Genomic DNA, 23,349 nt, shown 5'->3' with positions numbered 1-23,349 from the left:
GTGCTGCAGGTCACAGAGATGCTGCAGGGGTGTGAGGCCGTATTGCCCCCACCAAGTTTGGGTGTTCAAGGGCTGATGATCCCCAGTGTGCCCACCTGTGCCAGGGCTGGGCTGTGCCCAGGGCTGGGGATGGAGCTGGGGTCAATGGTTTGCCACCTCAGGGCAGTGCCACAGTGTGTCCCACTGCTGGGGGGCCCGGGCTGTGTGTGGGGCTGTGGGGGGTCACGGTGCTGTAGGAGGGGGGTCTGTGCATGGCAGAGCAGAGCACAGGGGGCAAAAGGCAACTCCTCCTACAGGGGCTGAGCTGAGCTGAGCCAAACAAAGCTTGACTGAGCTGAGCTGAGCCAAGCCAACCTCATCTGGGACAAGCTGCACTGAGTGAAGCCCGGCTGCACTGAGCTGGACTGGGCCAATCCGTGCTGAGCTGTACCAAGCCAAGCCGTGTCATACTAGGCCGAGCTGAGCTGAACTGAGCCAGGCTGAAGGGAGCTGAGTTGGGCTGGGCAGGGCTAAGTCAAGCCGAGCTCAGCTGTGCCGGGCTGAGCCAAGTCAGGCTGAACTGACTTGGGCCGAAGATAGCCGAGCCGGGCCAAGCCGAGCCGGGCCAAGTCGAGCCGATCTGTGCCAGGCTGAGCCAAACGGAGCCTAAAGGGGTCCAGCCCAGCCGAGCCGGGCCCAGCAGCGCCGACCCCGCCCCCAGCTGTCATCGCCCCGCCCCTCTCACGGCCACGCCCTTCCCTCGCCTCGTTCCCCATTGGCCGAGGCGGCCTTTTGTTAGCAGCGGCCGTGCTCCCCCATTGGTGGGTGGGACTGTCCGTCAGCTCGGCGGCTCCGCCCCCTTTTCCGCCTGGCTCCGCGGCGCTGGAAACTTTGCGGGCGGCGCAGTCGGGAGCGGCTCCCGCAGCGCCCGCACCCCGTCCCGCCCCGCCCCGCCCCGCCCGGACCCCCGTCCCCGCACCGCACCGACCCCCCCGCGCCGCCCCTTCCCGTCCCACCCGGCCCCTCAGGGCGCGGGCAGCGCCGCCCCTCCCCGCGCCCCGCCGCGCCGCCCGGGCCATGCGCGCCCGCTGAGCCGCAGCGGAGGCGGCCGCCCTTGCGCTTCGCTCCCGGTTTTTAATTTTTTTGCCTGCTGCGTTCGCTGGAGGGTTTTGTGCCGGTCTCGGCGCTGGCTTGACGCCCCCCGCGGGCGCGGGGCGGCGGCGATGGGCGCGGCGGGCGGGCGCTCCGCCGGGCGCTGAGCGGGCGCGCAGCGGGCGCGGGCCGCGCCATGGCCGCCAAGGACAATCCCTGCAGGAAGTTCCAGGCCAACATCTTCAACAAGAGCAAGTGCCAGAACTGCTTCAAACCCCGCGAGTCCCACCTGCTCAACGACGAGGACCTCAACCAGGTGGGATCTTGCCCCCCAAACCGCGCCGTTTTCTCCCCGAAATACGCCCCTGGACACCTCCCCCAGGGCGTCCTGGGTCTCCCTGGGATCTCCGCTGGCCCCCTGGGTAGCCTGAGGTCCCACAGGTTCCTTGGGGTCCCCTTGTCAGCGTAGGGTCCCATGCATGACCCCATGGATAGCTTAGGATCGTATAGATAGTATAGGGTCCCATGGATGTCCTGGGATCCCACGGATAGCACAGGGTCCCATGGGTGCCTGCTGGTCCCATGGTTAGCACAGGATTCCGAGGGATTCCATGGGGTGCCTGCTGGTCACATAGATATTGTAGGGTTCTGTAGGTGCCTCCTGCTCCATGGGTATCATGGGCTGTCAGAGGTGCTGCGGGGTCCCATGGAGTGCCCGCTGACCCCAGGGACAGCACAGGGACCCACAGGTATCCATGGATCCTATGGCGTGCTCAGGAACCCCATAGGTGCTCTCTGGTGCCGCAGGGTATCCAGTGAACCCGTGGGGTGCCTTCTGACCCTGCAAATAGCACAGGGGCCCACTGGTGTCCCGATATTCCATGGAACTTCATGGGTGCGCTCTGGTCCTATAAAGTGTCCAGGAGCCCCATGGGGTGCCTGCTGATCCCATGGATAGCACGGGGATCTACAGGTATCCATGGATCCTATGGGGTGTTCAGGAGCCCCATGGGTGCATACTGGTCCCATAAAGTGTCAAGGAGTCTTATGGGCTGCCTGCTGACCCCATGGGTGGTGTGTGGTCCCATGGGGTGCCCGTTGACCCCACAGATAGCACAGGGACCCAGGTGTTTGTGAAGCCTGTGGGATGTCCAGGAACCTGGTTGGGATGTCCAGGGTTCTCTCTGGTCCCATAGAGTGTCCCGCGATCCCATGGGATGCCTGCTGACCCCACAGATTCCCAGGTGTCCAGTGGGACACCCGCAGTCTCCACTGGTCCCTTAGGCCATGGCACACCCCAGTGCCACCTCCCCTGGGGCCTCACCCTCTGAGGCCATTTAGGGCCCAGCGCCGGCACTTGGGGTGATCCCGTCCCCTCTTAGGGTGCATGGGAGCAGGTGGGAGGCGTCCTGTGGGCTCCATCAGGCAGTCCCAAAAGTCCTGGGAAAAACTCGGCTGCAAACAAAACATTCCCTCCGTGCCGGACATGAACCCCCTGCCCTACAGCCCTCAGCTTTTCCGGGGACATGGAAAGGGTACCCCGGTGCCTTCCCGAGAAGGGCCGAGCACTGGGGGGCTGCCAGGGCTGGGCCTTCCTCCTCTTCCCTCTCTTCCTCCTCTTCCTCCCAGGCCCGACACGGGCCCAGGACGCGCGCACCCATGGCAGGGGGCACGGAGGGTGTTTTGGGGCACGGGGGCCCATCTGTGGTGTCGGGGTGTGGGGGAGCAGGGCCGCCCTCCCTCCTCCCACACCTTTCTGGGCCAGGGCTGCCATCCCCGCTCCCGATCCTATTATGGCAATGAGATCAGACATATTGCTGCGCTCGCTGGGGGGGCGGCGGAGGGGGGGGGGGCGGCATCGTGAAATCTGAGGGCTAATATGGAAAAAATGTAACTGGAAAAAATGCCGTGGTGTGTGCGGGAAGGGGCGGGCGGCGGGGAGCGCCGCGGCCGTGCCCAGACAAAGGAGCCGTCCCGGAGGGGGCTCGGGAAGAGCCCCCCGCTCCCGGCCGGCCCCTTCCCGCTGCCCCGCTGGGGGTTGTGCTGCCTGCTGGTGCAGCGTTATTTATTTTCCACTGGGGAGGGGGGCTCAGAGCATTGCACGCACCCCCACAGCGCCTGCCTGCCCTGCCATGGGGGGGCCTCCCGCCTCCTTGGGGAGCCAGGGCCCAGGGACGTGTTTCGGGCAGCCCCTCGCTGGCTTTGTTCCCGCCGGGATGGTGGGTGGCCCTGGGGGGGAGCTGCTCCCACGTCCGGCCCTCACGGGGTCGGGGTCAGCCCCGCGGCCGGATCCAGGCCCCGCGCGCGGGGGCTCCGGTTGGGAAAACGGCGCAATCCCCGCTCGGCTTCTCCCTTGCAGCTGGGGTGAAGTAATCCCGCTTCCCAGATAAGATGGTGGCTGTGGTGGCGTGTGATGCACGCACGCACCCTCCCGCCCCGCCGAGCAGCCCCAGAACCCCCCCCCCCCCCCCGGCGCTTCCCCGCCACCCTGCCCATCTCCCCTCCCGGTTTGTGCCCCGTGTCGGAGGTGCTGCAGCCAGGAGCCTGGCTGGGCGTGGGGGTGTGCTCGCTCCAAAGCACACCCAGGAATAACGGTTCATTTAACAGCTCTGAATGCTTCTGCCTTTTTAATTCATTTTTTTTTTTCGAGCTTGGCTTGGGTCGGGGGGCGTCCACACAGCGGCATGGGGGCTCCATGGTCAGCGTGTCCTGCTCGCCCCATGGACAGGGACAGTGTTGGTGATTACCTAGAGTCAGGCTAGAAAAGTCTTTGGGAGTCATCTGACCTTTGTACTTGGCTTGCAGGAAAGGTGAAGGTACTTCACACTTACGCACTGGTGTCTCTTTTGGATTTTTATTAGATAAAAATACCTGTGTGGGTGTCAGGAGCTGCTCCCGCTCCTTCCCGGCTGCTCTGGGCTGATGGAGCTGCTGGGGCAGAGACTCGGACTGTGTTTGCAAAGAGTCACAAATATTTAGTGGTAGTAGTGGATTTCCATCGTACTTGGGAACTGGCTTAGGAATGGGGCTGGGAGGGGGGAAATCCAGCCCCAAACATCAGGATTAATGAGCTGGAGCTCTCTAATAATAATCAGACTTAGCGCTTCCAACTTCAAAGGGCTGTGCGGACGCTAAGTCCCTAATCCCGGGAGCGCTGCGTTCACGAGTTGTTTTTGTGCGTGGCTCTGCTGCCGGATGGGGATCGGTGTGATTTGGGGCTACATGTGGTCCCACCACCTGTTGGAGACATGACTGTCCCCCCCCCCCCAAGGCTGCAGGTGGGAGGTGACGTTCCCTTGACACCCACCCCCCCCCGGCCTAATCCATGTTTGACCTTCTGGGGTGCATGGGAAAAACTGGGTCAGTCACCGCGTCTGTTCTCCCTTTGGGAAAATCTGTTGTGGGTCGTGGGTGATCAGAGCCCTGTGATCCTGTGCAGGATGGCAGGATCACCCTGTGATCAGTGGCAGGATCTGGCCGCTGGTCCCTGGCAGACACCATGCTGGTAGTGGCTCTGTCCTGGCTATGCCACCCACCCATTGCCAGCTCACCTTATGCTGCTCCTTTCCCAGCAAGGGAGAAATTCCCTTTTCGTGGGAATTCCCTCTTTCCTGGCAAGATGTGCCTGTGCCAGTATCACATGGTCCCTTGTAACCACCTGCAAACCTTGTGTGGAGGTCAGCTTTCCAGAGCCTGCCCTGGGAAGATGAATGGTTCCTAGGGACCATCTCCAGGAGAAAGCCAGCCTGACCAGTGGGACCTTCTTCCCAAGCAGCCACCCAGGGTTCTGCAGGGCTGTGGGGCTGTCACTGGGGGATCCCTGGTCTCCATGCCAACTGCCCTGGGCCGATCCATGCCTGCACACGCATGCCTTTGGTTTGTAAGATGAAGCCCCCACAACATGGGACAGGCTGGGAATTAACCTCAAAGTTCTGCCTGGCCTGAATTGGAAGAAGAGCAGAGTGTAAAACAGTTACTTTTAATTTTCTCCATGCGTGTGCTCTCCCGAGGCATGGGGACTGGCACAGATAGAGGAATTTGAGGACGTCTTTCCAGCTACCAGTATTTTTTTTGTTGTTGTTTTTTGTTCCCTTTTTTTTTCTTTTTATTTGAGATCGTGGCATGGATGCCCAGAGGACCACCCAGTTAGAAAATGGAACTTGTAGATTTTTTCCCACTGCCTCCTCCTGTGACACCCCTGCCCAGTGGCGGCGGGTGGTTATTTCCATCACTTCTCCATTGGACATTATCACTTTCCTACTGTTTTGGATGCTGAGCAGCTGGTGGCCAGCAGCCCTGAGGCTGAAGTGTGTCAGCGTTGGGTTGCAGGCTTGGCTTTGATCTGGGACATTGCATCGATGGAACCGGGATGCCCTGGGCCTGGGGTCTTATCCTGGCTTCATGCCTTGTCCAAAGGGTGACAGAGTGAGGGATCATGTCCTGGCCACGCTTTTCCCTCCACCCCTGTTCCCTGGGGGAGAAAAAGCCCTTGCTTTCCTGGAAAGCAGCCCCCGCGCTTGCATTCCCTGCTCCCTGCTGCTTGTATCATGCTGCAAAAATCTACCTCTACTTGACTAATTATTAGGACTGAACAGGGGGAGATTCTCTCCAAATGTCAAACTCGCCTGTGATGGTGTCTGTGGAGGGCAGGGACATGGGGGACACAGCCTGGGGGGCTGGGGTGGGCAGGGTCGTGGTGGCTGTCACCCCCAGGCAACATCCCACCCTTGGAGAGTGATGGGAGAGCAGCAGGAACTTGGGATGGGTGTCACATTGGGTGCTGGGGTCAGTTTGGGGTGCACGTAACCCTCCGCATGTCCCAAGGGAAGGGACGTGGCGGCGCCTTTGGGTGCTGGAGCACCGTCCCCTTTGCACACTGCCTTGCTGCTGGGTTTTTGCATGGCGCCGCACCTTATCTGCGCTGGCACCCGGCAAAGTGATAAATCCCCTCTCCAGCACTCTGGAGAGATGTTGCGGCTTCTCCCAGGCGCTGAGGAAGGCCAGTGGTGGGAAGTGGTTAGATACGTCTGCTTGCTGCCGGGCACGCCGGCTTCGAGGCTGCTCCAGGAGGAGCTGGAATTGCAAAGTCTGTTCTGTCCCACTTCATTTTGCTACTACTTTACAAGTTGCCAGTGCACGCTCCATCCAGCCTCATCCAGCTCCTGCTCCGACTGCCCAAGCTGATGGCAGCACTCAGACCCGAGCACAGCCCTGGGACCAGAGCTGGGGTGTTTGCAGAAGGAGGCCGGCTGTTTGCATGAAGGGTGAATTGAACCTTTCCCCTTCCTGTTCCTCCAGTCGGTCAGTCAGTCCTGCTGCCCACGCAGCAAACTGCCCAGGCAGCTCCATCCCTTGGGGGTTTGCCAGTGGCTGGGTTGGTGCTCCTGGTGTGCCAGGAGGGCTGTGCCATGCACAGTGCCTGCCAGCTGCCCCATGGCAACAGCACCTGGTGTTCCTCGTGCCCAAGGTCTAGTCTGTCCAGTCTGGTTTTGCCTCGTCCTGCCTGTGGAGCTGTGTTGGTGGTAAAAGCCTGGCCTGGGATTTGTAGCTCTGGCAGCAGTCAACTCATGTCTGTGCTGGTGCAAAAATGTTTTGACAGGAGGTGGATGGAGAGGGGACTGTCCCCACACATCCAGGGTGGTCCCCCAGAGATGCCCAGGTCTTGTCCTGGAAGAAGCACTGTTTGGTCTGAACCCAGGGGTAGCAAGTGGCCACTTGGATGTGGAGTTGAGAATTGAGAGGGCTTTTGCTCTGGGAATAGTTGTGGATGCTCGCTGGTGGCACCACAGCCTCTGCTCTGGGGCTTGGCCCTGCTCCCCTGCACGTCGCCAGGTGACAGACAGCAGAGGGGAAATGCTTTATGGGCAGGGAAACAGGGATGTAAGCGGCTTAACCACCGGGGCTGGGCTACATCCCGGCCCTCGGGATTGCTGCTGGAGCGCAGGTCTGCACAGCGGTGTTTGCGGAGCCTCCCGCTGGCCGGGGTCACAGGTCTCCAGTGGTCCTTATGGCATCCCGCTGGGAGCACGCAGGATGTTAAGCGATGCCTACCTCTCAGTTCCTAGAAGCTGTGCTGTGGGCAGGAAAGCCTGCTTGGGCATCGCATCCCATTCCCTCCCTGAACAGCATGTCACCTTCCCCATTCCTGCCGGGTGACGGCTGCTCCGACTCACCCATCAGCGATGTTCTCTTGGCTCCAAGGTGTGCAAAACTGAGAGCAGAGCAAAGCTGAAAATGCCCAGATTTCCTATTTTGAGGTTGCAACCAGTGTTTGTGGTGACTTTTCCCTTGAGCTGTGCCAGAAACAAGTCCCTGGCTCTGGGGAGCCCTGAGTGGGTCAGGAGCCAACACACAGAGGACAATGACCTTACTGTCCCTGCTCTGGGACTGTGCTCTCTGTGGGTCTGGCTGAGAGCTGTGACCCTGTTGTGCTGCCCTGGGTGTGGGGAGCAATAGGTACTGCTGTCAGAGAGGCTCCTTTGGTGAATATTGGGGCTGAGCCCATAAGGGTGGTGGGCTGGGTACTATCATGGGTTCACACCTGGTCCAGGTTGGGGACGTAGTTTTCTCCCGGGGCTGCTGGAAGCCCTGGCACTGCTTCCCTGGTGTACAGGGCTCTCTGCTCTCAGTGCTGCAGGCAGAGCCTGAAGCTCCACTGCAACAATCCATTTTTCTTCCCCTTCCCGCTCAGTTGCCAAGCCTGAACAAAACAAGCCCTGCCTCCACCCGAGACAGGCTGATTACGTCTGCCAGCAGCCTAAACAGATTATCCCTCCCGCCACGCGCTCGGAGCCAGGAGTCTCTCCCGGCGATGGATTCGGACTTCCCTTGGAGCAGATTGGGGTGGGTGGGGACTGGCTGTGCGGGCATCCCAGCCCACCCAGGTGTCCAGCACCCCAGTGGGGATGTGGGTGCTCTGCCCTGGGGGTGTCAGGACCCTAAGAGGGTAAGTGGATGCTGGTACAGCTCTGCTGTTCCACCTTGTGCTGTGAGCTCCTGCAGACACCCAGCATGGTGCAGCTCTGCAGGGTGCTGCTGAGCATCCTGCTTGGCTGTCTGGTCTGCACAGGGAATGAAGAGGTGATGGTACCACCAAAAACACAGCAGATGTGAAAGCTTGTGCAGCAGGCAGCTGGTTGGTGTCACAGCCCACTTCTAGCCCCGTGATCTGGTGCTCCATGGGCTGCCACGCTCCCGTGAGCCATCCTGCCCTCTGGAAGCAGGTGCCCTGGAGCTCTGGCGATCTGCAGGGGTTCCTGTGTCACCCTGAGCTTTGGGAAGTGCTGAGTGGCTCTGCACGTCCTTCGAGCCCAGTTCCCCTCTGCTGGGAGTTGCATTCCCAGTGCTGGTGGAGCTGGTTGGGGTGGTTTGTCCATGCCTGGGCAGTATCAGCACAGCAGCCTGACAGCTTTGTGTAAACCCAGCTGGGGCCACTTCCTTCTCTGCTTCCTCCCACCCGCCGTGCTGCTGGCGCTGGGCTGGAGGCAGCATCCTCCCCCTGGATACACCTTAGGCCTGTGGGCCGAGGGGATGAATGCAATGGCTGGGACAGCGACCTGAGAGGCAGGTGAGGGGCTGTGGCTGCTCCACAGCCCAGCTCCATTGGCGGATCAAAGGTGGGATGGAGGACCTGTACACTCCCAGAGGTGTGACAGGAAGTGGAGAGGTGACGTGGGCTTGTTTCTGCCTGAGTCAGCTTCCACCAGTCCCACGGGATCGGATGGAACTGGGCATCACCCCACTCCACCCCAGCAGCCACCCTCCACTCTGCTTTCCACGGCATTTTGTGGTTCACCCTACAGCCAGGTACCTTCTGGATAAAAGCAAAGCCATCCACCCAGTGCCCAAGTACCTCATGTGGCTGCTACCTGTGGAGGAACTACCTGGAGCTGCCCCTCAGATATCCCTGGAGCTTCCCTGGGAACCCCAGGGTTGCTCTAACACCATCCCTTAACTTGAGGTTGGACAGATCTGCTTGGAAGAGGGAATTTTTTTGCTCTGAGCTCTTGCTCAGTGCTGGGTGTTGCATTTTCCTCCTCTTGCTGAGATTTCCAGAGGAAGCCAAGCCGGTGTGAAGCAACGTGTGACTCCAGCTCCATCCTGGTGCTGCAGCACCCCCCGGACCTGCCTCCCACGTCGGGTTTATTTTAAACCTCGCTGCAGCAGGGCCATTCCAATGCAGGTGTGATGAGTTTACTTCAGACACTTCATGTTCTACTTCATATCCCTTTTATTTATATGTACCTCTCTGGGCATTTGCTTGGTTTTAGCAGGAGCTTGTTTTGGTTTGGCTTTAAAAAGCGCTGCTGTGTGTTCATCTGTTGATGGGTGGAACCAGGCTGCCCACGCTGCCTGGCTCTAATTCATACCTTTCAGCTATTTTGGTTTCAATATCTGAAATTGGATGCTTCTGCCAAATTAAGTGTAGCCCACTGGTGGTTTTTTATGACGCTGGTGCAGAAATGACCATGCTCTGTGTTAAGGGTGTGTATTTCAGGTGCTCAGTGCTTTATATTTAGGCAGTTGAGCCAAAATTGGAGTGGTTGAGGGCAAAATAATGTCTGCTGGGGGGTGTGAGCCAGGCTGAGGTAGGGCAGGGCTTTCTGCCTGTGAGTCTACTTGATGCTGGTGATGTCCTCTGTTTTGGTTTCACGGTTACCTCATCCCTGATGTGGCACTGGGACCTGCCTGCTGCCTGTCACACGGGGGGGCTGTGTGGGACTGGGTGCTGTGGGGTGCTCAGGGTGGTGTGGGATGGCCCTGTGGGAGGGCTGCAGTGTTGTGGCTTTTGCTAGGGAGAGATTTTGCTCATGGGGCTTCGCTGGGTTGAACACTCAGCTGTGCCCAGGGGCAGTGCTGGGGCACGGAGGAGAGTATTGGGGGATGGAGGAGGGCTGAGCCCTGCAAGCAGCTTGGCTGCTTGTAGCATCACCAGTGTGCCACCTTGGCATGGTGGTGCCAAGTGTTGGGGATGCTGAGTCCTGCCATCGCTGTCATCCTCTTGTTCCTGGGTAGTGGAGGCCACTTGAAAGATCTTCTCAAGCCCCAGAGCTGGTTGCTCAGGGCTCTCATGGGAATTTGGAGACCCCATTTCCTGTCACAGTGACCCACTGAAGGATCTCCAGTGGGCCACCTTCAGTCAGTTATTTGCAATTTTGCTTTTTGCCTGTAAAACGGGAGAGAAATTCGGGAAATTCGGCTCTTCCGAACTGACCGTGGCCACATGCCAGTGTGTGGTGGGGAGCAGTGGGATTCCCCACTCCGAAGTCCTGCCGTCCCGCGGGATGGGCAGGGACGCGTCACGGGCGGCTCTGGGTGGGGGTGTGGGGCGCGGTGTGCCGGGGGAGTGGCAAACGGGGCTCACCTGCCCTCACCCGCCGGGCGCTGGCAGCGTGGGCGGCACGGAGCCGGGTGTGGAGCCAGTGCCGGGCGGCTGGAGGTGCCATGGGGGCCATGGGCGAGCAGGGCACCAGCATCCAGGTGAGCTGGACAGGGCTCATGGGGGTCTCGGGGCTCCTCACCAAACCAGGGGGACTGTGGTGCCCGCAGGTGCCTTTCTGTGCCCCCAGCAGGGGCGAGGCTGCTCCTGGTCGTGGGAACAGGCGGGTGTAGGGGTGCCCTGGGATGCAGGAAAGCAACTCCCCAAAGTTTGGATCCCGCTCCCAGCGCTCCGTTTTCATTGATTTTGATCCCGTTTAAAGAGGGAAGGAAGGAAGGTCTTCTCAAATCGTGTTTTCCCAGCTGCTGGCAGAGCAACACACCGAGCTGGTATGTCACGTTGTGGAGGGGGATAAGAGATTTTGTTATTTCTTTTCACTTTATAAACAGTAAAAGGGCTCCTCCGGCGTGTTTCCAGTTTGCTTACTCAGTGCTTCATGCATTTGACAGTTTCTGGTGCATAGGCAGTTTCTTCTATTGTTTGCAGGGATTTTTCCAGAGGGGAAACTTTTTTTTAACATTACAAAACCACAGAAACTGGCAGGAGGAATCTAAGGGAGGTAACGAATTGGAAACAGTTTTAAACTTTAAGGAACAAGAAAGAAAAGAATGAAAGCAACAAGATGAACTGAATCATTTAGCGAGGAGCTGGGAACGTGTGTCCTTGTCGCTGTTTGGCTGGGCTGGGCTGGACGTGCGTGGATGTTTCGTGGTGGAAAGCAGAGTTCCCAGACCCAGGGGCTCCTGGAACTGGATCTGCCCTGGGTTTCCTCCCTCCTGGCCTGTCCTGGTATCTCTGTGAAGCCGCCTCACTGGTGTGGCAATGCCTTGCCACTCTTGCACCAGGATTTGGCCCCAGCCCTTGCCAGGTGTTGGCTCATAGTTTGCATCTTGACAGGCAGCAGGAGCGGTGCCTGTAGGACTTTGTGTGGGAGGACATTCCCAGTGCCTATCCCCATCCCAGTGCTTGCCATGACGTGGGCCTGCTTCGCCCTGGCCACTTCTGCATCTAAACCACTGGTGGAAGGAACCTGGATATTCTTTTTTCCACTGATAAACGGCAGTGCTGCAAGTTTCTTTCCGGGTATTCTTTCCCTTTCTCTTCCCGGCCGGCTGAATGAGCTGTTTTCCCTCCTCCCGGCTCTGACCTTCCTGTGTGCTCAGCCGGGGGCTGCTGGCAGGGAGGAGCGGGCTGGCAGGGGCTGCCCTTGTGCAGGGAAGCAGGAGTTGGATGTGCACGGCACGGGAAGTGGCTGGGAGCTGGCGAACTGCCAGCGCTGGGTAGTTTTTCCTCTCTTAATTAACAAACGGAAAACACCGAGCTCTCCTTTGGAGTGTGTTATTGCTTTGGAGTAGAGGCACGCTGCCGATGGCGAGGGGAAGGACGGTGAGGACGGGCTCTGCAGCCTGGCAGTACTCGGGAGTTGGTGCTCTGGGCACGATGCCACGCAGGAGCAGCTGTGTTTGGAGTCTGTGCCTGGGGTTTTGCCTCCTCCCAAGTTCTCGTCTCAGTCCCCTTGGCACATGGCATGTGTCACATCACGCGTTGCCATCAGGCACCGTGTTCCCCGCACTGGGAAAGCTGAGATTGCGTGTGTGCAGGAGGCTGAGCTCACACAGCTGCCTTCGTGCTGAGTGCTGGTGCGGTTTCCCGTGGTCCATGACCATCGATTCCCTGTGGTGCTGATCCATGTTGAGCCAGTTTCCGCTGTGCCTGAGTGTTTCTCTGCTGTTTCTTTGCAGGCCAAACCCATTTATGGTGGCTGGCTGCTGCTGGCCCCAGAAGGAACGGACTTTGACAACCCTGTCCATCGCTCCCGGGTAAGTGAAGCTGAGACATCCTCTCCCCATGACGTGGGTGGGGGTGGCAGGAGGAGTAGCAAGGGACTGTCCCTGCCCACAGGGGTGGCTGTGACCCCGGGAGTGCCGCAGGCGCCTCCATGCACCCATCCCCTTGTGCAAACCAGGAAACTGGAAGATGTTTCCTGCAGCAAGGCTTGAATGCCTCCTCTGGGATGCAAGGTTTCCTGTGCTGGGCAGCAGCCTGGGGCGCTGCAGGTGCTGGTCAGGCTCAGTCTGTGCAGTTTTATTGCTTGTTGCTGTTGCTTTTTGATGCTGCACTGGTTGGCCTGACACGTGTCGTGCTGTCAGGAAGGCTCTCAGGCCAGTGGACTGTGGGCTGTGCAGCTCTGAGCCATGCTGGGACCATCAGAAAGCTCCCAGTTTTCCTTTGGGGCTTAGAAACAACTGCTTTGTTTTCTGCAACTCATCATGGGCATGCCCAGAGCTCTGGAGGGAGGCTGCATCCCATCTCCTAATGTGGATATGCTTGTGGCAGGCAAGGAAGGGGCTGAGAGGTGGTTGCCATTTGCTATAACCCTGCAGAGCTCTGAAGCCAAGTGTTGGCAGCAGGGACCTGCAGACAAAGCAGGACACACTCAGCTCCTTCCCAAAGGGGTTTGCTCATGGCTGGCACAAACACCAGCATCATGTGGGGTCGAAGCATTGCCCACTTTCCTGCCCTGGGGGGTGTGAGGCCCAGAAGGATGTGGCCAAGCCAGTGTCCTTTCTCTGCTGGCTTGTGACGAGCACTTTCAGCCTGTCCCCCAGCTTGTCTTTCACGGAACTTGCTGCTGGGGCTGCCAGGATAGGGCTGTCTTGTGCGTGGGAGGGATGGCAATGGTCCCTGAACCCTCTGTCATGCAGCCAAAATGCTCTCAGAGCTGTTGGTAATAAAAAAAATCGCTCCCGAGTGAGCAAGAATTGGGTTCTGAGTTCAGCCTGGGGTATATGGGTCATTATTTGGAGTCACAGCTAGTACCAGGCTTGCTGACCCACCATTAAGGGGACGTGAGACCCTAGTTCCCTCCAGGCTCTAGGCTGCCTGCTCATCTGGGGCTTGTGGAAGTGCACAGGGCCCTTGGTAGTTTTGCTTGTCCCAGAGCACTCTGGACTTTGCCCAAAGGGCTGAGAAAAGCAAGATAAGAATTGCTGCACTGGGGCTATGAATCCAGGACCTTTTTTATTTCAGCTTGCTGAACCAGTTTTTGCTCTTGGCTGAAAACAACCTGGCACACATGAAAAAAGCAGTTTTCCAGCCAGATCAGTTCTCCAATCTGGTTTGCTGTGCAGCTGCAGAAACAGCAGTGCCAGCGTGGTGCCAGGACCGCCTGGGCAGTGCCACCCTGGAGGTACTGCCACCATCCAAATCGAGCTCATGCACTGCTGGGGGACATCTGACATGACACCCTGTCACCCTCCAGCACTGAGTGCTGGAATAGATGATGCAGGATGAAACTGAGGGCTGGGAGCAGTTACTTTGGGAATCCTTCTGCTGTCCCTGGTATTCCTGGCATGAAGCTGAGTCAGGAGAGGTTCAGGTTAGATATGAGGGAAAGGTTTTTCGCCTAGTGGGTGGTTGAGCACTGGAACAGGCTACTCAGGGCAGTGGTCACAGCCCCAAGCCTGCTCGAGTCCAAGAAGTGTTTTGACAACGTTTCAGGCATGTGGTGGGATTGTTGGGATGTCCTGTGGAGGGGCAGGAGTTCGACTCGATGATTCTGATGGGTCCCTTCCAACTCTATATATTCTGTGGTTCCTGCAGGTCTTGGGTGTCTTGGAGAGCAGTGACAGGGCTTGTGGATGTCTCTGCTGGGAGTGGAAGAGTCTTTTGTCTTTAGTTATTTTTGTCCTCTGTATAGTTAAACCAGGGCAGTTTGGGGTCTGTCTGAATGCAGAGAGGAGCGGGGTGGGGAAGAAACCCCAAAACAGCCTCCTTTGGGTGCCCACAAAGCCGGACAGTAAATTAGCAACGGGCAATGTGGGCCTGGTGCACGCAGACCCCCAGCTCCTGTGCAGCTCCAGGGACTGGTTGGCACTGCTGTGACCCAGCTCTCTGTCTTCTCTTGCAGAAATGGCAGCGCCGGTTCTTCATCCTCTACGAGCACGGGCTGCTGCGCTACGCCCTCGACGAGATGGTAAGTGCTGCCGGGCAGAGACACAGTCATGTCCAGGATGTGGGGATCAACCAGGGTTGTCTTCTGCCCTTGGAATGCTCTGCCAAGCTGGAGGAGAGTTGTGCTTGCTGGGTTTGGCTCAATGCCAGGCTAGGTTTGCGTGGGAGCTTGGTGGATGGTCTGCAGAGGGTGGTGGGTCCCGCTTGGTGTGGGATTGCTGGCAGGAAGCACTGGGGGAAACCCCAATGTCATCCCCCCCGCCTCCTTCCTGCCCTGTTCCTTGGAGCCAGCTGGGTTTTGGTGGTGGTGAATCACCTTGGCAGTGTCCGGGAAGAAGGCCCTGCCTAGCGATGCCCGTGGAAAGTAGGTCAGCTGGAATGCCTTCCCACTGCTTGCCCGCCCCGGAGCTGCAGCATGCCACCAGCACTGCTCCTGTTGGAGAAACAGAGGGAGGATCAAAGGAAGGGAAATCCCTCCACAGCGAACTGCAGAGTGGGGCTGAAGAACCCAGCGTGTCAACCCTGCCCTCACCACCCTGGGCTGCTGATTTATCCTCCTGGCTACAGCAAGCCTGTGGGAGGGTGCCTGAGGTTGTGTATTCTGGCATGGTGGGTACCCATGTGCTGGGATCCACCTGGGCAGGAGGTTCACAAAGCCACTGGGCACAGTGCATCTGTGGAACAGGGACACACAGAAACCTGTGTCTGTGGCGGGGAGGCTCCCTACAAGGTCAGTGTGCCTTGGTCCTCCTCCAATGCCTCCTGCGAGGGCACCGTGGGATGGGGAGGCACGGCAAGTGCGGCTCAAATTTCATGCCGTGTGTTTGTTTGTATTTTCACTTGGGGTTGGTCCAAGTGCCCTAAATAATTTAAATGTCTTCCGTAGGAGCGGGGGAGGCTTTAATACATTTTCAGTGTCAGCAACCTGGCTCTGCACTGGGCTGGTGTTTTCTGTCCTAACCCTGATAGGACAGTGGTTTGTGTCTGGCTGGAGCAGGGAGATGCCCCAATGTGAGGCAGAGGTACAAGGATGCTGGGAAACACAATCTGGGATTTTTTTTGCCTCTTTGCATCCTGAGGAGCTTGACCTGCCCCAGATTCTGCTGCATCTGGGCAGAAGCACCTGGGCAGTGCCCCAGCCCTGTGCACCCTAGGGGACTGTTGCCAGAGAGCACGCAGAGGACAGCAGGAGCATCCTGTGGTTCTCCAGGCATCTCTTGGGCTTTTTCCCCTTGAGAAGGGAGAAAGTGGAAAAATACAAACAAAAAGGGAACGTGCACATGTGCAGCGTGGGATGGTGTCCTGGACAGTGTGACATCCCACCGTGCTGGCACCTGGACTTGCTACCCCCATGGCCCTTTGGGTAGCCATTGGAGGTGGTCAGGAGAGTGGTGCCATTGGAGGTGGTCAGGAGAGTCTGACCTTGCCATAGCTGAAGGAGACAGTCACGGATCCTTCCTCCTCATTGGAGTCTGACACATGGTGTAAAAATACTCTCCTGACCTTTCTGTGGAGCACGTCCCTGCGTGGGATCTGTGCTGCTGCCTGCACCAGCTCTGCTGTCACCACCCCACAGCATCAGGCAGTGATGGCTGAGTGTTAGGGGTCACTGGAGGGGACTGGTGGCACTCAGGTCAGGCTGTGGGGGATGTGAGGAGCCAGTCCTGTGCCCCAACACCTCAGGTATTGCTGCAGAGCACTGATTCCTCCCCTGAGGTGTTCTGCTCCCTGCCTGTGGCTCTCCACTCCTCCAACTGTGCCGGCTCCTTGCCCACCACCTACGCAGGGCTGGGGCCTCACCCAGGGGGACGCTGTTTTTTCCGTGAGGGATCCACTTTGCAGCCCATGCAAATGGGATGATCTACCCCCAGTGTGCCCCAGTTCCCCTCAGGAGCTGAGTGGGGGTCCCGTGGGGGCCTCGGTGCGGAGCAGCCTCCGCAGTGTGTGGTAGCTGGGCAGCAGCTGGCCAGAGACCTCCCAGGCAGTTCCAGGCTGGGATTGAATGGCTCTGCCTTGAACCTTTTAGACATTAATTTTGTGGGTTTGGCAATTTCTGCTGTTATTAAAAATGGGATTGGAGGGAGGGGTGAGCTTGGGAGGGCAGTCCAGGGCTGGTGATGGTGGTGGAGATGCTCCTATGCCTGCCCAGGGAGACTGCTCCCTGCTCCCAGCAGGTTGGAGAGCAGTGGGGTGTGGAGGGGCGGCTCAGAGGCACAAGCTGGGGAGACCTCAGGGGTCCCAAAAGATGTCGGTGCTGCAGAACAGAGCAGCCTTGGGCACAGGGGCCTTTTACCATGGGGTGGGTCAAGTTTGGTGTTGGTTTGGAGCATTTTGGTCATAGAAGGTGGGACAAGCAGGCACCAGCCACCCCACTGGCATCCAGCTCCCTCCTGAGACCTGAGCTGATCCCAAGTCTATGCTCAGGCTCAACCTCCTTCTTTCTGTATGTCCACCCTTCTGTCTGTCCTTTCTCTGCCATATTTCTAGTCTGAAAACTCAAACTTTTGCATGATGGCCGCGATGGGGAGGATGTGCACAAACCTTTATCCCCTTGAACTAGGCTGAGCTGCCAGACTCTCTCTCTGGGGTCTCCCTCTTTCTGCTGCATGCAGTTGCTGGCACCCAGAGCCTACTTGGCCCCTGGGAATGCCAAGCAGATCCCATCCCCTTCCCCTCCGTGGGGAGTGTGCCAGCAGCCGTTCCCAGCTCTGCTGAGCCCTGGCTAAGCCGAGCCTGCTCAGACGTGCAGAAATTCCTCCCTCCCAGCCATGGGTGGATATGGAGGTTGTCTGATCACTCAGGGTTGCCTTCCCACGCTGAACCCCCGCAATTACCCCTCAGCACTGACTTGCTCCTGCTGTTTGATAAACCTTCATGCTGGATGATGACAGGGGTTGACGTTTGTGTGAAACGGCTGAAGCATCCAGCAAAGCCTGTCTTCCATTGAGGGAAGGCAGCAAAGAGGGTGACAGGAAGTCGGGGACAGGCTTGGGATTGAGCTGCTGTGTTGTGAGTGTCCAAGGACAAGTTTCAGTTCTCCTGGTAAAACACCCTGTGGTCCCCAGTGAAACCACAGCGGCTGCTGCCACGGGAGAGCAGCCTGGCACCACGGTGCTGGGGTGGTTTGGAAGGTTTTGTTTGGGATATGGGAGCTGCCACAAGAGCAGTGCCGAGCTAAGGGGACGGAGCCAATGAGTGGCAAGTGCAGAGCTTCTGCCTCCTTTTGTTTTGATTGCTGCGATCTATAATTAGCGGTCGAGGTCTCTATAAATAGAGCCCTGCTGCGTGGGAACGTAGCGGAGAAGAGGCAGGAGGGGCTTTGTAGGGATGGAGAGCACTGCCTAATCCCTCCCTGGACCTGCAGGTGGGCCCATGGCCTCGGTGCTGCCTGGGGATGGATCCAGTCCTGTGGCTAGAGCAGGTCAGAGGAGAGGGTCTGGATCTCCAGCACAGCTTGTTAATTATTCATTACATGTCCATGGGCCAGGCCTTGTCTCTGTGCTTCAGTTTGCCCCTGTGCCACTTTTCTTGAGCTGGGATTTTTATTAGGTCGGCATTTTGCATCCTCCCTGGAGGTATTCTCCTGTCACTGCAGGCCTCCTTTCAGTCTGCCTGAGACTAATAATTGTGGGGTTTTTTTCCTTTGTGCATATGGTGGTTTGAAAGTAGGACAAAATTCAGGCTCACCTGGGAGCATCTCAAAGGTGTTGTGGATAACTAATGCCAAGTGAGAGCGTCTTCTGGATGGGCTTTTCTAGTTGCCTTGCAGTGGTTTAGGAGGAGCATCCCTGGACATGGCATATCCTTCTCCCAACAAACTGGTCTCGCTCCGTGTCTGGCACCTTCCAGCATGGTAAAGTGTGAGGATGGGCTGTGAGCCCTGATTCTACCCCTACCCCCTATTTGCTGGAGTCAAATTACTTTCTAAAATTGGGAAAGAGTCTAAGAGGATGCTTAAACCACCTCAGTACCAGAGGTTACTGGGGTTGGGTGGTTGTGTTCTCTGTGGCAGCATTGCAGACTCTTCCTGGGCTCACAGCACAGTGGTCCTGCTCCTAAATCAGGAACTCAGATGATGGATCATAATATCATTAACCTCAGTACAATGAAACGGACATCCCTGCTCCAGCCTGTGATGGCAGGGAAGGAGGTCAGGAGGGAGCCAGGAACTGATGGGACTGGGCTGGGATGAAGAGCAAGGCCAGCCTGGCATCTGGGAATGGTTAGGGGAGCACTGGGACCCCTGGGATGGGTGTATAAATAGGAGAAGAGAGGCCAGCTCAGAGGTGGGAGGTCTGGCACCGCACAGGGGGCTGCAGGGTCACATCTGGAGCCCTGCTCGGCCCCAGGCCCCGCTCCTGGCCATGGAAACCTAAGGAATTGATAAATGGTTAAAAAAGGAGACAGATGTAAGCATTGGTGGCTGCTGGAGGGGGATCAGAGGGAAGGAGGGATGTGTGCTCGGTGATGCTGTGATCCACAGACCTGTGTAATTGTTTCCTAATTGACCCCCTCCAGGGTCCTCTTTATTTGGAGGAAAGGGGCATTTTAAAACGTCACTGTCAGCAGAGCTGCACCGCGTTAATTTTCATCGTAGTTGCCTCCTTTGTCATCTGTATTGTTTTAAGAAGCCAAGAACCCGTGTGTGTGTTTTTCTCCTCCTTTTCAGATCAAAGCAGTTTATTTCAGTTTTGGCACAGAATGGAAATTCATTGGCAGGGATTAAAAACGGACCTTAAACATCCTGGCCTCTCTGTCCTTACTTTTTCCACAGGTTTTGCCATTTAAGTGTTTCCAAGCTCTCCCTGCCCCCTCCTCTGCTGGAGCACCAGGCTTTACAAACCCTATTCCCCTCGTCCCCAGTGGTTTCCCCCCATGGACATAATTTTGCCAGTGCCTCTGTTTGCCAGATCAAGACTTTCAGTTTCTGTTTAGCATAAAAAGCTTTTGGCTTGAATCAAAGTGTGTTTGAAATTTAAAGCAATCTGAGACAGAAAGGCTGGAGGGGAGTGAATGTGCAAGACTTGGACAGTGGCAGGGACCCCCATCCCAATTTTTTTCTGAGTCTGGATGGGATCAAGTCAGGGTGGGTCCTGCAGGGTGGATGATGATCTGTGAGGAGGTTTCACCTGGGATGTTTAGTGCATATCTCAAAGATGATGCAGTAACATCTTTGAAGGATTTGTTATGTTTAATTTTCAGTACTGATTTTGGGGAAAAAAATCCATGAACCTACAGGGAGCCCTGAGAACTTGTTCCCCCGGGCATTGCTGAAGCCAGGACCAAGTAGCCTTGAAGGGGGTGTGAGAAGGATACACAGATCTTCCTTTGTGGTTTTATATTAATGTCTTGCTTGATGCTGATCCAAATGTCATTACTGGGGTTGGGTGTGGGGATCCTGTAACAGTGACTTTGGGGTTCTTGTCTTCCCATTTCTTTCTGCCCGAAGTGTCCTGCCCCGGGTGCTGCTGGAGGTGGGTCCTGGTGTCAAGAACCTGTGGGCTCCTTCATGACTGGTTCCTACCCTACTGTGCCCTCTTGTGTTTTACCTCTTTTAGTTTGGCTTAGTGTGTTTGGGAAGGTAAAACTGCTGAGCTGCAGAAGGGCAGTTTGGGGAGGCTGAGGGAACAGGAAAGGGCTGCTCCAGGGGTGGCTCCAACACCAGTCCTGGTGACCATTGATGGCCAGAGACCATCATTGGGACACCAAAAGTGCCTGGGTTTATTGTGAGCTTGGAGAACACTGTTGTCCCCATCCCAGTGCCCCAAGAAGGGCATTTGGTGCCTGCAGGACTTGCTCGGGAGAGGCCCAAGTGTGAAGCAGTCCATGGCGGGAAGTTTGGGAGTTAACAGGCAGTGAGAGGATAAAAGCAGAGTTGAGAGAGCTTGATCCAGCCAGCGACCTCCTAACACAAGCTGCTTTGATGACCTGGCCCAGGTGCTTCCTTCCTGGAAACAACACAGCCCCCATTGTCTTCTGCAGGGCGAGCCGCAAAGCTGGAATTGCTCTTAGGCTGCGCAGTGAGGACAGGTTCAAGTGGCTCCATCCTTCTGCTTTTTCCCCACTCCTCGTCTCTTGAGACCTAGCAAAGGCATTTGTGTAGAAGACGTGTGCCAGACCAGCGAGGGAAGTGAGCTGGAGTTTAGATTGCATTTATCTTGTTCACGGGAGGCAGAGTGAAACAGGCACTTAAAGCAGCTGGAATGACTTCTGGAAACCTGGGCTCCATACCCGTGGCCTTCAGCCTGGCTGTGGGCTCTTGGTGAAGGAAAGATTGTGATTTACTGTAAAATGTTAATGTAGAAATCAAACTGATGGCATTTAGCAGCAAAGATGTCAGGGCTGGCAGTGAAGGGACACAGCTAAGGCCGAGCACAGTTACCATCACATGAGCCCTGTGGTCCCCCTCGGGCAGCAGAGGAAGTGGGTGCCTGGTCCCAGCTCTTTCCAAGCCAGGGCAGTCCTGGGCTTCCAAGCAGCTGTGCCAGTCCACAGGGACAGGAATGACCAAACCACCCAGGGAACCAACAAAACCACAGTTTTTTTGCCCTGCTGTTACCTGGTGCTGGAAAGGGGGTGTGAAACGAGGTGTCTGTGGTATGGCCCCGAACCTGCCACCTGCACTCTGTGGTGAGGATGGGCTGAGTTTAATTCTTTCCAGCCCTGTCATTGGCCACCAGATGAGGTTGGCAAGGACCACCAGTGGGTAATGCTGGGCAATTGTATCCCTTTTCCTGCTGCTTAAAGGAATCTTTAGAAGCAGCAGCATCCCAGTGGCTGGCAAATCCCTGTTCCTGCCGAGGATCCCATCCCTGCTGGGTGGCACGGGATATCCTGGCGTTGCCTGATGGGATTCAGTGCCGCAAAACCCTCGGTGACAGCTCAGAGAGGAGGACGAGGACGTGAATGGAACAAGGCAACAAAGCTGCTCCAAAAATCAAAGCGCGTTCCCCCTTTTTTTCCCCCGGCAGAGATCCTGTATTCATTGATTGTTGACATGACATATGTGGGTTGGAGAAAGGCAGCGGCAGCTTCTGGCAGGGGAGGAAGGGGCTGGGGGGGCCAGAGGGGCTCTGCAAGCCGAGATGCTGATTACCAGGGGCAGCAAATAGCTTGCAGCTGCCTCTGCTCAACACGCTCTTTGTGGCGCTTGCAGCCACTCTTTGGACGCAGCTATTTTTAATTTCCCCAAGCGCGCACAAAGCAAAGGGGGTGGGCGATGCCGCCGGCGTCCCCCCTTCCTGCCCCCCACTCCCACCCCTTTCCCAGCCAGCCCTGCGCTTCCCAGCTTCCTCCCAGCCTCCGGGGAATGTGGGGAGCTGCACTCCCCTGGTTTTTTGGGGATTTTTTTTTTTTTTTGGGTCCGCGTTTGGGAGCCGGCCTTGGCTTTCCCCCCGCCCTGCGCCAGTGTGTGCGGGGAGCTGGGAAAATGCAGAAATAAATAAATACGCAATTAGGCAGCTGTCCAGCCGTGGAGGGGGGGGTGTGCTGCAAAAAGAGACTCCAGCCAAATTTTGGAATGCCTGAGAAAGCGGCTGGAGCCGTGGGCGAGCGCGGGGTTGTGGGCTTCCCACCACCGTGGGCTTCCCACCGCCGGTTCTTCCCGACAGAGAAGGGGCTGTGACCACCAAAGAGGAGGAGGAGGAAGGAGGGTGGCATCTCCCAGCCTTGCTCTTGGGGGGTTCCCCCCGAGGACAAGGCATGTTTGTGCTGAAGGTGTGGTGAGAGTGAGGGGTCTCAGCCAGCCCCCGGTGGGCTCTTGCAACAGCTCAAGAGCAATTTTTCTTCTGCCAGTGTTTTTGGGGCCAAAAGCCAAGGTGTGCCCTCTGTTCAAGCAGCAACACGGTTTGGGGTTAATAAATTACTTATTTGCAGTCCTTGTTCCTCTGTTAGGTAAGCATTGGTGAATATGATATTTCTGCTTTATCCCAGACATGAATTATTCATCAGGTTTGGAGTCTGTAAAAGGGATGTTGTCAGGTTAAAACTTGTGTGGAGACAAGCCGAGGTCTTCAGTGAGGTTTTGTAAACGGCTTTTCTCAGGGTTTTTGCTGGAGTCTTCCCCCTTTTTTCTGTGCTGTTTTGAGGCATTTTTGGTGAAAAATGAGAATTTCCAGGCCGGTTTGATTATTGGTCTTGCTCATTGAGTTATCATGGACTGTAAGATATTAAAAAAAAAAAGCCATCAAAATACTCTTTTTCCTTCCTGCTGGACCAGGTAAACAGCGTGTGAATGTGCCTTTGGTAATACATGTTTTATAAGACCTTTTTATTTTGCCCTGTTCCTTCAAAGGTGTGGAAGAGACTTATTCCTGCAGTCATTGAAGTCTGACTGCAAGTAGGCAGCAAGATAAAACAGCCAGACAGCCTTGCTGGAAGTTAAAATTACCATAGGTAAATCACGTGTGCAGCAACTTCATTTACCCTTCACCTCCTTCCTGCAGGATCTGATCCAAGAGCTGGTTTGCTGAAGTGTGTGCTAACAGGCTTGTACCTCTCCACCCACCACAGGCAGCTCAGCTCTTCCAAGACTTCTTCCACTGTTATGGGAGAGCAGGTCCCTGGGGCAGAGGTGCTGCCTGTGGGACTTGAGGTGCTGGGGAGAGCTGGGAAGGTCCCACCTACCATGGAGAGTTTTTTCCCCCATGTTTTCCTGGCATGCACCCCACAGCCATAACCTGTCTTTGCTGTCATGGTACTCCCTGCCATGGGGCCCTGTGAGGGTGGTGAGGCCCTGGCACAGGTTGCCCAGAGAAGCTGTGACTGCCCCATCCCTGGAAGTGTCCAAGGCCAGGTTGGATGGGGCTTGGAGCAACCTGGTCTGGTGGAAGGTGTCCCTGCCTATGGCAGGGGATGGAATGAGATGGTCTTTTAGGTCCCTTCCC

General features: G+C 56.9%; 1 protein-coding gene across 5 annotated transcripts in view; it reads left to right on the top strand.

Moving 5' to 3' along the window:
- The first annotated feature begins 1,024 nt into the window (after positions 1–1,024).
- The window catches only part of LOC113999568 (myosin phosphatase Rho interacting protein), an 80,541-nt gene continuing 58,216 nt past the window's right edge, over positions 1,025–23,349 (top strand). For 4 of the 5 annotated variants that reach the window (XM_039381472.1, XM_039381470.1, XM_039381471.1 and 1 more), the window contains exons 1-3: positions 1,025–1,387; positions 12,253–12,330; positions 14,421–14,486. In XM_039381472.1, coding sequence (XP_039237406.1) covers positions 1,268–1,387; positions 12,253–12,330; positions 14,421–14,486 — 264 coding nt within the window. In that variant the 5' untranslated portion in view covers positions 1,025–1,267. The remainder of the gene's footprint in view (positions 1,388–12,252; positions 12,331–14,420; positions 14,487–23,349) is intronic. The other variant, XM_027743118.2, reaches the window with a different exon arrangement.

The sequence above is a fragment of the Pipra filicauda genome, unplaced genomic scaffold, assembly GCF_003945595.2.
Source record: "Pipra filicauda isolate LSUMZ 115617 unplaced genomic scaffold, ASM394559v2 scaffold226_size1812527_pilon, whole genome shotgun sequence".
Lineage (NCBI taxonomy): Eukaryota > Metazoa > Chordata > Aves > Passeriformes > Pipridae > Pipra > Pipra filicauda.
Note: the sequence above shows the minus strand (reverse complement) of the source record. Positions and strands in the feature narration are given on the sequence as shown.